This window comes from Bombina bombina, chromosome 1, assembly GCF_027579735.1.
Source record: "Bombina bombina isolate aBomBom1 chromosome 1, aBomBom1.pri, whole genome shotgun sequence".
Classification (NCBI taxonomy): Eukaryota; Metazoa; Chordata; class Amphibia; order Anura; family Bombinatoridae; genus Bombina; species Bombina bombina.
Window position 1 is genome coordinate 855,111,745 of NC_069499.1, and position 17,773 is coordinate 855,129,517.

General features: G+C 40.3%; 1 protein-coding gene across 10 annotated transcripts in view; it reads right to left on the minus strand.

Moving 5' to 3' along the window:
• The window catches only part of CHD9 (chromodomain helicase DNA binding protein 9), a 648,673-nt gene that overhangs the window by 156,340 nt on the left and 474,560 nt on the right, over positions 1-17,773 (minus strand). For all 10 annotated transcript variants that reach the window (XM_053699504.1, XM_053699510.1, XM_053699505.1 and 7 more), the window contains 4 exons: positions 10,022-10,132; positions 9,697-9,893; positions 8,197-8,396; positions 4,238-4,397 (listed from right to left, as the gene is read on the minus strand). In XM_053699504.1, coding sequence (XP_053555479.1) covers positions 4,238-4,397; positions 8,197-8,396; positions 9,697-9,893; positions 10,022-10,132 — 668 coding nt within the window. The remainder of the gene's footprint in view (positions 1-4,237; positions 4,398-8,196; positions 8,397-9,696; positions 9,894-10,021; positions 10,133-17,773) is intronic.

Below are 17,773 nucleotides of genomic sequence, written 5' to 3' on the forward strand. Positions count from 1 at the left end.
CACCTGCAAAGCAGTGAATACAATGGACACTACAGCAAGCTGACCAAGGGAACCACCTAAAGTGCAAAACAAGCTCAAAAACCACTCAAGCAAAAGCTGGTCTCCACATCACCTCCGTACAAGCGGATGATCACAGGGAGAAAGGGGCGCGCTCTCTCCCTCCGGGAGAAACCCCAAGCAGGCCCAAGGAGACCACGCCCAGTGCTCCTAATAGGGAACAAACATCTCCCAGGCCCCTAAAAGGAGACCTGCAACCCGGGTCCTAACCGCCAAGCTGCATGAATCCTCCCGCAGAGGGGAAGAATAGAAAACAGACAAACATAGGACTAACATGTCCCCAAAAAACACTTCCCCAGAAGTAATAGAGAGCATCGATCCCAGTTTAAGATTCCCGAAGGATACCAATAAACAAAATAAAAGACATCCCAATCGGATAAAAGGAAGATAAAAGGCAACCCGAAGGTTAACTCCCAATAAGAAAGCAGGCCTACCGCAGGACCAGCCAACACGGAGCCCTAAGCTTCCAACAAAAAACTGGGAAGGATCTCAAGAAAGAACAGTTAGGGGATTACATCATCCCCACATGTCTAATGAGAAGTATTATTCAAATCAGACTGAAAATCCCCGTATCTGAGAAGGATAGGGTCATTAAATAACTGGAAAACATGTCTGAGTAAGACGCGAAGGCGCGTGACTCTGTAACGAAAGGCACAACACTCAGGGACAGTTACATCCGCAGGGAACTGCACAGGCCCTCCCCAAGGTGGTAGACCCGGGACAATAGGGCACGAGCACAATCGTGCATAAAAGTCTGGACTCTGCAAACGATTAATCGCCAAAAGTACATGGTAGCGAAAACGTGCTGCAACCTCCGGGGGGTGGGGGGGGGACAAGCCGCCCTGCATGGAGGAATAATCATAAACTGGGTTAAACACATATGTAGAAGTATGGAGTGGTAGGGAACTCGCCTCTTGGAGGACGGGACCCCCAGAGGCGGATGGCTCAGCTGACCCTTGATTCCCCGAGTCCGAGGAACAAGGCGCTCTCATATGGCATACAGAACAGAACTGGTTGACATGTGTCAACGAGGCCAATCCGGATTCTTAACTGGACACAGAATCTGAATCTGAAATTAAAATAGTCTCAGTATCAGAATCCTCCATAACTGAATTTGAAATTTTAACAGTCTCAGCATCAGAATCCTCCATAACTGGATAGAGGATATGCAAATATGGACTAAAGAAGTAAAACAAAAATGGCACCTGACACCCACAATGGCTGGGGCACTCACTACCTCCTATGACCAGACCTCTGTGGACTTGAGTCTCTCCTTCGCCACAAGGTCGAGAATGCGGAAATGGAGGACGGAACGGAACCACACCTGACCACAAGGTGAACCGTACAGCACAAAAAAGCACGCTCAACCATAAGGTCGCGTCACTTCCAAAGGCCTCAATGTTCCAAACCACAAGCCCAGTAACCATCACACATAAGCAGGTTGAATCACATAACAGACATGATTATAACCCCCCCCCCCCCCATTCAATAACCCCCCTCAGGAGATATTAACCCTTGATTCCAAGATACTAAAGGAGACTCACTGAGACCCTTATGTAATAGTTAGATCCTCAAGGTGGCAGCCTCTCGGGAAAACATTTGCATCACAGTACATTCATGAAGAAGTAAAATGAAACGATCTTACCGGAATCTACGCTATGGAACAGGAACACTGCCCTTCAAGTGTGACGGATAGTAGCATCGCGTCCGCCATGGACTTGAGAGAAGAAAGCAGGCAGCGGAGCAAAGTTCGACAACGCTGATTGCTTGAGGAGCTGTTAACATGAGTCGGGATGGTTTCGCAGAAAAACTCTCCCTGCATCTCCGGACTCTAACATTCATCAAAGCCCTCACTAAGAGACTGACAGGATTATTTAAAGTGAAGGTCAATTTTGATGAATTAGTGTCCGGTTTTTAATAATCCTATTAAAAACAAGGGTACTTTAATTCATCAAAATTGACATTTCACTCGTTTTCTTCAAAAATGTATCTTTTAATCCTGGCAGATGCTTCAGCACTTCCTCCGCCTGTCGCAAGCCGTCTTCGCGGGTCCAAAATGACGAATCCGGCTTCCTCCAATCACGACGTGGCATCAGGCCAAGATTCCCCCGGGGGTGGGGGGGGGGGGGGGGAGCCGTGATTGGAGGAAGCCGGGTTCGTCATTTCTGATGTCTGCTGAGGCTTCCGACGGCTGTGGGAATCGCTGGAGCAGCTGCCAGAATGAAAAGGTAAGTTTTTGAAGAAAAAGAGTGAAATTTCAATTTTGATGAATTAAAGTGCCATTATTTTTAATAAGATTATTAAAAACCGGACACTAATTCATCAAAATTGACCTTCACTTTAAAACTCCTGTCCCATGCCGAAGAGTACTACCCTCTATAAGAGACAAAATATTTTTTGACACTTCTCTGCCAACCTCCTGGGACAAAAGGCAAAGAATGACTGGGGGATGAGGGGAGTTGGAGGAGTATTTAAGCCTTTGGCTTCGGGTGTCTTTTCCTCCTCCTGGTGGCCAGGTTCTTAATTCCCAAATGTAATGAATGCAGCTGTGGACTCTTTCCGTTTAAGAAGAAAACAACCCCTTAAGATTATATACACAGCTCTACTTATTTGTGGTGTTGAAAGGTAAATAGTATAAACACCCCAATTTGATCTTCAAATACCTAGTTTCTCAACCTGTGGTATGTGTACCCCTGGGGGTACTTATGTCATTGGCAAAGGGGTACTCCAGGGATTGGCCTTCATTATTTTTTCCTGATGTAGCTATTGCAAACATTACATATTAAAGAAAGCTGTGTTTTCTCTTTTCCCATGAGCACTCCTAACAAGGTAGATTATGAGTATTTCCATGCCGAGGTTGGACTGCTGTTCAATCACTGATTAACCTCAAATTGGTAAAACCTTAGATAAATGTGCCACTGTGAAATAGGTAAAGTGCATCATACTTGTGTTGCAGTAAAACAAGACAGATAAACTGTATATTAAATGGTTATTAAAAATATAAAGATGGTAACATAAATATTACTTTCCTCATCATACAGAAAATTGTTTATTTTCCTGTTTTTTTTTTAATATAAGAAGCACATTAATTGCATTTAATTATTAATATCAATGGACTATATATATAGTGTTTATTATTCTCTGTTGTAATATTATCAAATCTTGAATTTCCGGAAAACATAAAACAAATATCTAATTCCTATATATTTACTTCATTAAAGGGACACTGAACCCAAATTTTTTCTTTTGTAATTCAGAAAGAGCATGCAATTTTAAGCAACTTTCTGATTTACTCCTATTATCAATTTTTCTTCATTCTCTTGCTATCATTATTTGAAAAAGAAGGCATCTAAGTTTTTTTTGGTTTCAGTACTCTGGACAGCACTTTTTTATTGGTGGATGAATTTATCCACCAATCAGCAAGGACAACCCAGGTTATTCACCAAAAATGGGCCGGCATCTAAACTTACATTCTTGCATTTCAAATAAAGATACCAAGAGAATGAAGAAAATTTGATAATAGGAGTAAATTAGAAAGTTGTTTAATATGTCATGCTCAATCTGAATCACAAAAGAAAGATTTTGGGTACAGTGTCCCTTTAATATATCTGATACAAGGTGAAATCAAGTAATACACATGATTTTCCATTTTTGATAATGTAAAAAAGATTATTAAAATTTGTGCTACAGTTGGGGTACATAGGAAACAACTGTATGCCTAAAGTGGTACTTGCTACTGTTCTAATACACCGGTGAGTGTAAACTGTTGTCTTTAATAAGCACTTATTGTAAAACTCCTTATAGATATTAGAATGAAATAAAGAGTGCTTACCCAAGCCACTCAGAATAGCAAGTTGGGATTCTTTACATTTAAAGCATCCCTACACAATATTGTTAGTGATCGATCGGACACATCAATGAACTGATTATGTCCTATTGTAATTATTATGACTGGTTTGTGGGCCATCCTTTAACATATTTATTTCAGGCAAATCTTTGCATTTTTTTGCTCATCTGGTAAAGATGCAAGGCTATGTTATCAATAATTCCATGAACTAATTGAGATTCAAATGAATGATTTGTGCAAAATCCTGAACAGCAATGTAAACTTGAACACCCTACATTATAACCAGCTGAAATGAAGGCAATAAAAAAAACCCAGGATAAGCAGCTTACTTACTTGTTGCAGTGATGTTTTAGATGCTTTTTGTACCCGTCATCCTGCAGAAGATGCTCTGGGTTATTCTTTCGCAGCCACTCAGCTTTGTGGATATCAAAAGTGCTGGCTTGTGTCTTCACCTTTTTCCCTTTTCTGCCTCGAGGCACAGGTGCAGACAGGCCTAGAGAAAAAGAGAAGATAAGCACATGACTAAACATAAAGAAAGGCTTCCAACAGTATGACTGAGGTGGGATCTTTTTCACATTATTATAAAAGTTATTCATGAAAGACCCGAGAACCAAATCTAGGATAAAGTGTGCATCATTGTAATTATATTCAAGTACATTAGTTCCTCATTTTGACAATACTTACAGACTTCCTTTCCTATTTGCAGTAATATTCTCTCTCCATATTCACGGTCTAGTCAATATTAAAATTTCATGATTCAGATAGGGCATGTCATTTTAAACAACTTTCCATTTTACTTTTATCATCAAATTTGCTTTGTTCTCTTAGGATTCTTAGTTAAAAACTAAACCTAGATAGGCTCATATGCTAATTTCTAAGCCCTTAAAGGCTGCCTCTTATCTGAATGAATTTGACTATTTTTCACAACTAGAGGGTGTTAGTTCGGGTGTGCCATATAGATAACATTGTGCTCACGCCCGTGGAGTTACTTATGAGAGGGAACCGATTGGCTAAAATACAAATCTGTCAAAAGAACTGAAATAAGGGGGCAGTCTTAGATACAAGGTAATCACAGAGATAAAAAGTATATTAATATAACCCTGTAGCTTATGCAAACCTAGGGAATGGGTGATAAAGGGATTAGCTATCTTTTTAAACAATACAAATTCTGGAATAAGACTGTCCCTTTAACAACTGGGTTATTAGTCTATCATCAACTAGAAGTAAACGTTTTGTGTGCGTCGGGTTGCGCTCATATTAAAAGTAAAATGTTTGCGCGCAAGCACTAACCCTACACGTGCCAAAAGCCGAACTTCGAAAATCGCAGACGTGTTAATGTATTCCCCCCCATAGACTTCAATGGAGTGCAAACGATGGGAAAAAAACACCCCTATAATGTATACATATGTATTTATGTGTGTATATATATACACATATAAATACATATGTACACAACTATAACTGACATGTGACAACACTGAAGAAATGACACTTTGCTACAATGTAAGAGTGCAGACTGTATAACAGTGTAAATTTGTTGTCCCCTCAAAATAACTCAACACACAGCCATTAATGCCTAAACCGTTGGCAACAAAAGTGAGTACACCCCTAAGTGGAAATGTCCAAATTGGGCCCAATTAGCCATTTTCCCTCCCCGGTGTCATGTGACTCATTAGTGTTACAAGGTCTCGGGTGTAAATGGGGAGCAGGTGGTGTGTTAAATTTAGTGTTTTCGCTCTCACACTCTCTCATACTGGTCACTGGAAGTTCAACATGGCCCCTCATGGCAAAGAACTCTCCGAGGATCTGAAAAAAAGAATTGTTGCTCTACATAAAGATGGCCTAGGCTATAAGAAGATTACCAAGAACCTGAAACTGCAGCACTGTGGGCAAGACCACACAGCGGTTTCACAGGATAGGTTCCACTCAAAACAGGCCCTGCCATGGTCGACCAAAGAAGTTGAGTGCACATACTCAGTGTCATATCCAGAGGTTGTCTTTGGGAAATAGACGTATAAGTGCTGCCAGCATTGCTGCAGAGGTTGAAGGGGTGGGGGTTCAGCCTGTCAATGCTCAGAACATACACCACACACTGTATCAAATTGGTCTGCATGGCTGTCGTCCCAGAAGGAAGCCTCTTTTAAAGATGATGCACAAGAAAGCCCGCAAACAGTTTGCTGAAGACAAGCACACTAAGGACATGGATTACTGGAACAATGACCTGTGGTCCCATGAGACCAAGATAAACTTATTTGGTTCAGATGATGTCAAGTGTGTGGGGCGGAAACCATGTGAGGAGTACAAAGACAAGTGTGTCTTGCCTACAGTCAAGCATGGTGATGGGAGTGTCATGGTCTGGGCCTGCATGAGTGCTGCCGGCACTGGGGAGCTACAGTTCATGGAGGGAACCATGAATGCCAACATGTACTGTGACATACTGAAGCAGAGCATGATTCCCTCCCTTCGGAGCTGAGAGTAAAGGTGATGGACTGGCCAAGCATGTCTCCAGACCTACACCCTATTGAGCATCTGTGGGGTATCCTCAAACAGAAGGTGAGGGAGCGCAAGGTCTCTAACATCCACCAGCTCCGTGATGTCATCATGGAGGAGTGGAAGAGGACTCCAGTGACAAACTGTGAAGCTCTGGTGAACTCTATGCCCAAGAGGGTTAAGGCAGTGCTGGAAAATAATTGTGGCCACACAAAATATTGACACTTTGGGCCCAATTTGGACATTTCCACTGAGGGGTGTACTCACTTTTGTTGCCAACGGTTTAGACAATAATGGCTGTGTTTTGAGTTATTTTGAGGGGACAGCAAATGTACACTGTTATACAGGCAGTACACTCAATACTTTACATTATAGTAAAGTGTAATTTCTTCAGTGTTGTCACATGAAAAGATATAATAAAATATTTACAAAAATGTGAGGGGTGTACTCACTTTTGTGAGATACTGTGTGTATATATATATATACATATTAAGACATATATATGAATGTATCTCTATGTTAAAGCCCTTTGCAGCCCTTCTTTTTCTAACACCTGAGACCTTATATCTTTGAGACCTTATAACTTTTTAATGCAATATTTTTTTTTAATAATTTTTATTAGATAGTGTTATTATGAGTGTAAATGTACTGTACAGTGTATTTTTGATGTGTTTTGGGTCACTTTTGTGTTACGCTTAACAGTTAACCAGAGTTCTGAAGTCGAGCTAACCCGATGTGCAGTAAATTCAATTGCGCTCCAGCAAACGCATTTACTTTCAACTCATAATATGCAAGCTACATCTGATGTGCAAAGATCTCTATATTGATTGCATGCAAAAGTTAGCATGCCACTCATAATCTACCCCTAAATGGGCTGAGCTTCCAGGGAAATCAGGTCTCCTTATGTAATTAGTTTCTATACACACAGATGTATCCTTATCTTATTTCTGTATATCAAAGCCCAATACTAAAAGCCTGATGATCTAAAACTTGTAGTCATGGAGAGAAATACCTTACATTATAATGTAGGAGCCTCAGAAGAAACAGCACTCAAGCTAAAATTTGCTTTTCAAAATTTATTTTATGGATCTCGCCGTACTGATGAGACTTGTTAGGTATCTCACCTTAGTGGTGAACTTTAGATCATCTGGTCCTTAGAGAAAACAACTGCAATTTATGCTAGCTATGTTTACATTGCTTTTCTATAGCCAATACTTAAAGGGACACTGAACCCAAATTTTTTCTTTTGTAATTCAAATTACTCCTATTATCAATTTTTCTTCGTTCTCTTGCTATCATTATTTGAAAAAGAAGGCATCTAAGCTTTTTTTTTATTTCAGTACTCTGGACAGCACTTTTTTATTGGTGGATGAATTTATCCACCAATCAGCAAGGACAACCCAGGTTGTTCACCAAAAATGGGCCGGCATCTAAACTTGCATTCTTGCATTTCAAATAAAGATACCAAGAGAATGAAGAACATTTGATAATAGGAGTAAATTAGAAAGTTGCTTAAAATTTCATGCTCTATCTGAATCATGAAAGAAAACATTTGGGTTATCCCTTTAAGTACTGAAATGTTCAGTTTAGTTGGGGATACAGCAGGAAAAGCAGCTATTATATACAGTGTCCAGCAATAGCATTCCTGACACTATTATCCCAGTTTTCAGGCACAGAAGTTGTTGCTGCAATTTAATTAAAGCTTTCACCTGCGTGTATTTAAAATAGTCATAATGAGTCAGACATAGGTAACCTAAATAAAAACAACTGCTTTATGTGATAATAAGGTAGTGGATATTTACCCATATGGTTCTGTAGCTCCCGTGTCTGCCCATCCTCTGTTGGGGTGATGAGATCCCAGATGAAACTCTTTATCTTCTCATCTCCCCTATAGTGCACCAGGCAATATGCAAGAAGAGCGCGGCAAATAATCTCAACGTCCTGCTCATTCAACTGCCTCTTAAAACGACCGTGAGACAGAATATCTCTCCACCTAGCCCAACTGATACAAAAGAGACAAATGTAGAGGTTAGTGTGAAATATATCATCTCACAATAAAATATGAATACCATAAAATCTTTTTGAGATCAAGATTGTTACTGTTAAAGTGAATGTAAATTCAGATGAATTGGTGCCCGTTTTTTAATAATCCTATTAAAAACAAGGACACTTTCACTCGTTTTCTTCAAATACTTACCTTTTAATCTTCACAGCTGCTCCAGCGATTCCCCTGGCCGTCAGAAGCCTCTTCATACATCAGAAATGACGAATCCGGCTTCTTCCAATCACGGCTTCCCCCCGGGGGAATCATGGCCTGAGGCAACGTCGTGATTGGAGCCGGATTCGTCATTTTGGACCCGCAAAGAGGGCTGGTGACGGGCGGAGGAAGCGCTGCAGTGGCTGTCAGGATTAAAAAGTAAGTATTAGAAGAAAACTAGTGAAATGTAAATTTTTATGAATTAAAGTGTCCTTGTTTTTAAAAGGATTATTAAAAACCGGGCACCAATTCGTCTGAATTTACATTCACTTTAAAGGAAAATAAATTCTAATGAGATGGATTAATCCAGGTTTTCTAATCTATCCAAGTGCTGGGACAATGTAAGGTGTACAGAAGTTAGACAAGGTCAAGCCCTTAAACCAAGGAAAAATATGGAGAAAACCCATTATGTATCTAGATTTCAACTACTTACTGGAACCTCAACAAAAGAAAGAAAATACCATAGCCAGAAACCCAACCTCTGAGATTGTCATAAAACCCCTCGTCTCCTTGGCACATGCCATTCTTTTAGTAATGAAAGGGAATGGGGAGTGCTACTTAGGAAACTGAGGCAACATATCAAAAGTATGATTTAACTTAGATTAATATTGGTTCAGCCTAGTAGCATTTACCAACAAAGATATACCCAAACAGTAAAGTAAAGTAAATAAACACGAACCGGCAGAATAAAAAAATAACACACAGATACCAGAAATCATCCTTAAAAGATAAGCTTTATTTGTAACCTAATGCAGAACTTTCCTGTCACTGCAGAAGTATAGATATTCAACTCATAGTGCTTCAGAATCGTTTGAAAGATCAGAGTAAAAAAAGAATAGTTTGGTTTTCTCTCTGTCTCTTTATTTTTGTTGCTGTGTGCAACTTCAAATTCTGCCAAAATAAAATCTTATTAAAAAAGAACTCAAACACTGATTGTCTAGAGTCTAGAACATAAAGTTATATCAAGTGTCAGAACCTGAAGCTTCTCATCATCCAATGCTATGCTTGGCAAAATAGTCATTTCAAAATCTAGACAGATAATTACCCATAAACCAAAAGGTTCTTCTCCACTCGAAAGCACTCAGTTCTGCCATAGCTACAGGAGCGATCATATGGTCTCCGTAACTTGGGCTTGTCATCTCCATCACTCTCTGCTTCCGATAACTCTGCCAGCTCATCCTTGGTGGCACTGAAGGGTCGAGTCTGTTTCCTGATTCTTGGGGTGTCAATCACCAGACTATTCTGCAGAAATCATAAACGGTTGGTAACAACATGGATTTCCATATGTAACATTTTATAGTTATATAAAAAAATTCACAAATCTAGAAAAAGTTGTTTAGAGTTTTAAATTGATACAAACTATTGCTTACTCTGACACTTGCTGAATCAATGTCTATTTCTGCCTTTTTAGCCCATTTTTGCCAGAAGTTGGGGTCATCTAAAGAAATGTCAGTTCGGTTTCCAGATGCTACAAAACTGGCCTGTTGATTAAAAAAAAAAAAAAGCAGTAAGTTAAAGTTTGCAAATGTATTTAACATTGTCATTTTCATTCTAACTTTCTTGTGAAATATTTTAGTCATTTTCCCATTAACATGAATAAATAAAATTAATAAAAAATTCAAATGTTAGAGGGACAAGAAAAACTGAGATGATGTAATATTGGAAGTGCTCATTGCAGACTTCAGAAGCCTACTATACCACATATGGTACTGTATGCAGTTTTGTAACTTTTACTAATGAAATATCAGCTAGTAAAAAAAAAAAGTATTTAATATAATGTTCCAGACAGAGACTTTCATTAATGGTTTTCAATCTGAGCAAGGTCTTCAAAAACGAAATTTATGTCAAGCCTTCAAAACCAAATTTATATCGGATAAAGTAAAAGTCCATTTAAATTATGGCCTAGTGGCTTTCAAGTCTTTAATTGGATGAGAAGTTTGTGTCCCATTCATCTGATCCTAATCACAACTGCATTAGGGGAAAACTGAATTGTATTTGTTTAATTAAAGGATATGCTTTAGTTTCCAACTTCAAAAATAATTACATCTAAATATAAGTAATTAGAGGGCTTCATGGCTTTCAGTATTAGACAGGTATAAAATGACAATGTATGTCTTCACTTCTAAGCCTTCAATCCAAACTGCTCCACTGTGTTTATACTTCTGAACTCAGAAAGAGAATGTCTTGCTTAAGGAAAACTGTCCAAGGAGTACCTCTGTATAGATTTCAGTGAAGGATGCTAAGGTCTTCTCGGCTATTGTACTGGAACAATTTGTAAGAAATGGTTTACTATGTATAAAGTATATTATTATAATTTATTTGAATAGCGCCACACAATTCCATATTCCCATAGGTTTCAATCATGTATATATTTAATGTATTTATATACCAGAAAGGAAGCCAAACAATTGGTGCTTCCTTACGTATAATATGTTAAAGGACAGTTGGTCTCACAATCTTGTGAGAATTCAAATCTAAAGATATGGCCAGCTCTTAGACAGCTAGGTGCCAGAAACTATTTCCATACACCCAAAGAGACATCCTGGGGTGGCTGTAGGAGGGACTGGTTTAACTAGTTATGTCAATATACATATATAATTGGAACTAGTTTATAAACTGCTGAGAGTGGAAGCATCAGATCTAGGGGCTGCCGAGACTGGAACTTTAGAGGAGGATCAGTAGTTTTGTACAGTGCAGAGTGGAACTTTTGGGAGCCCAGAAGTCTTTAAAGATCCTGAGAGCCTTTTGAGCAGTCCCCAATGATCAAAGACCCACAGGCATGAAGTCTGAGAACACTGGCTCATCAGAGAGTGAGACCCCAAGAGATATTGTTTAATATTATTATTTATTAAGTATTCTTATAGAAGATATCATATTAATTTGGTTATTTATGTTGTATAGTTATATGTATTGTTTTCCACTTTGTGTATGTTTTTTTTTATCATTTTCGTTCTACGTAAGTCATGTAACAGTGTTTTAATTTCTGTACACAATATGCCATCTTTTTATTTATCATTTGTGTGTATGTCTTGATTTTGTCACCTAAAAAAAAAATGTATGCTTACCTGATAAATTATTTTCTTTCCTGGAATGGAGAGTCCACAAATCCATTCTAATTACTAGTGGGAATTCAACTCCTGGCCACTAGGAGGAGGCAAAAAACACCCCAGCAAAGCTTTAACCCCTTAACGACCAAGGACGTACGCCATACATCCTCAAAAAAAATACACTTAACGCCTGAGGTTGTATGGCGTACGTCCTCGGTCTGGAAAGCAGCTGGAAGCGATCCTGCTCGCTTCCAGCTGCTTTCCGGTTATTGCAGTGATGCCTCAACATCGAGGCATCCTGCAATAACCCCCTTGGCCATCCGATGCAGAGAGAGCCACTCTGTGGCCCTCTCTGCACCGGACATCGATGGCCGGTTTCGTTGGTGGGTGGGAGCTAGTCTGGGAGGCGGGTGGGCGGCCATCGACAGCTGCCAGTACCAAAGATGGCTACTAATAAGTTAGAGGAGGATGGGTAAAGAGCTGTTTGGGGGGTATCAGGGAGGTTGGGGGCTAAGGGGGGATCCTCCAGAGCAGCATATGTAAATATGCCTTTTTTTAAAACATTTTTTTTTATCAAGGATAGCTTTTTTTTTTTAGTACTGGCAGACTTTCTGCCAGTACTTAACATGGCGGGGACAATTGTGGGGTGGGGGAGGGAAGAGAGGTGTTTGGGAGGGATCAGGGGGTGTAATGTGTCAGGTGGGAGGCTGATCTCTACACTAAATCTAAAATTAACCCTGCAAGCTCCCTACATGCTACCTAATTAACCCCTTCACTGCTAGCCATAATACACGTGTGATGCGCAGCGGCATTTAGCGGCCACTTAATTACCAAAAAGCAACGCCAAAGCCATGTATGTCTGCTATTTCTCAACAAAGGGGATCCCAGAGAAGCATTTACAACCATTTGTGCCATAATTGCACAAGCTGTTTGTAAATGATTTCAGTGAGAAACCTAAAATTGTGAAAAATTTTACTTTTTTTTTTCTTTAATCGCATTTGGCGGTGAAATGGTGGCATGAAATATACCAAAATGGGCCTAGATCAATACTTAGGGTTGTCTACTACAGTACAATAAAGCTAAAATTAACCCTACAAGCTCCCTACATGCTCCCTAATTAACCCCTTCATTGCTGGGCATAATACACGTGTGGTGCGCAGTGGCATTTAGCGGCCTTCTAATTACCAAAAAGCAACACCAAATCCATATATGTCTGCTATTTATGAAAAAAGGGGATTCCAGAGAAGCATTTACAACCATTTGTGCCATAATTGCACACGCTGTTTGTAAATAAATTCAGTGAGAAACCTAAAGTTTGTAACAAAATGTGTGAAAAAGTGAACAATTTTTTTTATTTGATCGCATTTGGTGGTGAAATGGTGGCATGAAATATACCAAAATGGGCATAGATCAATACTTTGGGATGTCTACTAAAAAAAATATATACATGTCAAGGGATATTCAGGGATTCCTGGAAGATATCAGTGTTCCAATGTAACTAGTGCTAAGTTTGAAAAAAAGTGGTTTGGAAATAGCAAAGTGCTTCTTGTATTTATTGCCCTATAACTTGCAAAAAAAGCAAAGAACATGTAAACATTGGGTATTTCTAAACTCAGGACAAAATTTGGAAACTATTTAGCATGGGTGTTTTTTGGTGGTTGCAGATGTGTAACAGATTTTGGGGGTTAAAGTTAGAAAAAGTGTGTTTTTTTCCATTTTTTCCTCATATTTTATATTTTTTTTTTATAGTAAATTATAAGATATGATGAAAATAATGGTATCTTTAGAAAGTCCATTTAATGGCGAGAAAAACGGTATATAATATGTGTGGGTACAGTAAATGAGTAAGAGTAAAATTACAGCTAAACACAAACACTGCAGAAATGTAAAAATAGCCTTGGTCCCAAATGGTCAGAAAATGGAAAAGTGCTGTGGTCATTAAGGGGTTAAAGGGACACTGAACCCATTTTTTTTTTTCTTTTGTGATTCAGACAGAGCTTGCAATTTTAAGCAACTTTCTAATTTACACCTAGTATCACATTTTCTTCATTCTCTTGGTATCTTTATTTGAAAAGCAAGAAGCAAGATTCCGGCCCATTTTTGGTGAACAACCTGGGTTGTTCTTGCTGATTGGTGGATACATTTACCCACCAATAAACAATTGCTGTCCAGTGTACTCAACCAAAAATTGGCTGGCTCCTTAGCTTAGATGTCTTATTTTTCAAATAAAGATAGCAAGAGAACAAAGAAAAATTGATAATAGGAGTAAATTAGAAAGTTGCTTAAAATTGCATGATCTATCTGAATCACTAAATAAAAATTTTGGGGTCAGTCTCCCTTTAAGTATCCTCCCACTTCCCACAATCCCCCAGTCATTCATCCAAAGGAATATGGAAAGAGAAGAGGACACAAAGGGTATAGAGTTTAGAAAATGCTAAAATCAAACAAGCCTTCTCAAAATTTAGATAAGGGCGGTCATGGACTCTCCACGCCAGTAAAGAAAACAGAATTTATGCTTACCTGATAAATTACTTTCTCCAACGTTGTGTCCGGTCCACGGCGTCATCCATTACTTGTGGGAATATTCTCTTCCCCAACAGGAAATGGCAAAGAGCACAGCAAAAGCTGTCCATATAGCCCCTCCTCAGGCTCCGCCCCCCAGTCATTCGACAGACGGTTAGGAGAAAAAAGGAAAAACTATAGGGTGCCGTGGTGACTGTAGTGTATAGAGAAAGACATTTTTCAAACCTGATTAAAAAAACCAGGGCGGGCCGTGGACCGGACACACCGTTGGAGAAAGTAATTTATCAGGTAAGCATAAATTCTGTTTTCTCCAACATTGGTGTGTCCGGTCCACGGCGTCATCCATTACTTGTGGGAACCAATACCAAAGCTTTAGGACACGGATGAAGGGAGGGAGCAAATCAGGTTACCTAAACGGAAGGCACCACGGCTTGCAAAACCTTTCTCCCAAAAATAGCCTCCAAAGAAGCATAAGTATCCGATCAACAGAAGCCTCGTTCTTGAAGGCCCATGTGGAAGCCACAGCCCTAGTAGAGTGAGCTGTGATTCGTTCAGGAGGCTGCCGTCCGGCAGTCTCATAAGCCAATCGGATAATGCTTTTCAGCCAGAAAGAAAGAGAGGTAGCAGTAGCTTTTTGTCCTCTCCTCTTACCAGAGTAAACGACAAACAAAGAAGAGGTTTGTCTAAAATCCTTTGTTGCTTCTAAATAGAACTTTAAAGCACGGACTACATCTAAATTGTGTAACAAACGTTCCTTCTTTTAAACTGGTTTCGGACACAGAGAAGGAACAACTATTTCCTGGTTAATATTCTTGTTGGAAACAACTTTTGGAAGAAAACCAGGCTTATCTGAATGGAACACCAGATAGGGTGGATCACACTGCAAAGCAGATAATTCAGAAACTCTTCTAGCAGAAGAAATAGCAACCAAAAACAGAACTTTCCAAGAAAGTAACTTGATATCTACGGAATGTAAAGGTTCAAACGGAACCGCTAGAAGAACTGAAAGAACTAAATTTAAACTCCAAGGAGGAGTCATGGGTCTGTAGACAGGCTTGATTCTGACCAAGCCTGTACAAAAGCTTGTACATCTGGCACAGCTGCCAGTCGTTTGTGTAACAAGACAGATAAAGCAGAAATCTGTCCCTTTAGAGAACTCGCTGACAACCCTTTATCCAAACCCTCTTGGAGAAAGGAAAGAATCTTAGGAATTTTAATTTTACTCCAGGGGAATCCCTTGGATTCACACCAACAGATATATTTTTTCCATATTTTTTTGTAAATCTTTCTAGTCACAGGTTTTCTGGCTTGGACCAGAGTATCAATCACTGAATTTGAAAATCCACGCTTGGATAAAATCAAGCGTTCAATTTCCAAGCAGTCAGCTGCAGAGAAACTAGATTTGGATGTTCGAATGGACCTTGTACTAGAAGATCCTGTCTCAAAGGTAGCTTCCATGGTGGAGCCGATGACATATTCACCAGGTCTGCATACCAAGTCCTGCGTGGCCACGCAGGAGCTATCAGAATCACTGAGGCCTTCTCCTGTTTGATCCTGGCTATGAGCCTGGGAAGGAGAGGAAACGGTGGAAATGCATAAGCTAGGTTGAACGACCAAGGCGCCACTAATGCATCCACTAGAGTCGCCTTGGGATCCCTGGATCTGGACCAGTAGCAAGGAACCTTGAAGTTCTGACGGGACGCCATAAGATCCATGTCTGGAATGCCCCATAATTGGGTTAACTGGGCAAAGACCTCCGGATGGAGTTCCCACTCCCCCGGATGGAAAGTCTGACGACTCAAATAATCCGCCTCCCAGTTGTCTACTCCTGGGATGTGAATTGCAGATAGGTGGCAGGAGTGATCCTCCGCCCATTTGATGATCTTGGATACCTCTCTCATCGCCAAGGAACTCTTTGTTCCTCCCTGATGGTTGATGTAAGCTACAGTCATGTTGTCCGACTGGAATCTTATGAATCCGGCCTTCGCTAGTTGAGGCCAAGTCCCGAGACCATAGACCCTGAGCTTTCAGGGAGTCCCAGACCGCGCCCCAGCCTAATAGACTGGCGTCGGTCGTGACAATAACCAACTCTGGTCTGCGGAAACTCATTCCCTGAGACAGGTGATCCTGAGTCAACCACCAACGGAGTGAGTCTCTGGTTACCCGGTCTACTTGAATCTGGGGAGACAAGTCTGCATAGTCCCCATTCCACTGATTGAGCATGCACAGTTGTAATGGTCTTAGATGAATTCGAGCAAAAGGAACTATGTCCATTGCTGCAACCATCAATCCTACTACTTCCATGAACTGAGCTATGGAAGGCTGCAGAATAGAATGAAGAACTTGACAAGCGTTTAGAAGCTTTGACTTTCTGACCTCTGTCAGGAAGATCTTCATTTCTAAAGAATCTATTATTGTTCCCAAAAAGGGAACTCTTGTTGACGGAGACAGGGAACTCTTTTCTATGTTCACCTTCCACCCGTGTGATCTGAGAAAGGCTAGAACAATGTCTGTATGAGCCTTTGCCTTGGAAAGAGACGACGCTTGAATTAGAATGTCGTCTAGATAAGGTGCCACTGCAATGCCCCTTGGTCTTAGAACCGCTAGAAGGGACCCTAGCAACTTTGTGAAAATTCTGGGAGCAGTGGCTAAACTGAATGGAAGAGCCACGAACTGGTAATGTTTGTCCAGAAAGGCGAATCTTAGGAACTGATGATGATCTTTGTGGATAGGAATATGTAGGTACGCATCCTTTAAATCCACGGTAGTCATATATTGACCCTCCTGGATTGTAGGTAAAATTGTTCGAATGGTTTCCATTTTGAACGATGGAACTCTGAGAAATTTGTTTAGAATTCTTAAATCCAGAAATGGTCTGAAAGTTCCCTCTTTTTTGGGAACTACAAACAGGTTTGAGTAAAACCCCTGACCTTGTTCCACAGTTGGAACTGAGTGTAATACTCCCATCTTTAACAGGTCTTCTATACAATGTAAGAATGCCTGTCTCTTTATCTGGTCTGAAGATAAGCGAGACATGTGGAACCTTCCCCTTGGGGGCAGTTCCTTGAATTCTAGAAGATAACCCTGAGAGACTATTTCTAGTGTCCAGGGATCCGGAACATCTCTTGTCCAAGCCTGAGCAAAGAGAGAGAGTCTGCCCCCTACTAGATCCGGTCCCGGATCGGGGGCTACCCCTTCATGCTGTCTTGGTAGCAGCAGCAGGCTTCTTGGCCTGTTTACCCTTGTTCCAAAGGAACGAAAATTGCACTTATTCTTAGCCTTAAAAGGCCTATCCTGTGGGAGGGCATGGCCCTTCCCGCCAGTGATGTCTGAAATAATTTCTTTCAATTCTGGCCCAAAAAGGGTCTTACCTTTGAAAGGGATACTAAGCAATTTTGTCTTGGAAGATGCATCCGCCGACCAAGATTTTAGCCAGAGCGCTCTGCGCGCCACAATTGCAAACCCTGAATTTTTCGCCGCTAATCTCGCTAATTGCAAAGCGGCATCTAAAATAAAGGAATTAGCTAACTTAAGTGCGTGAATTCTGTCCAT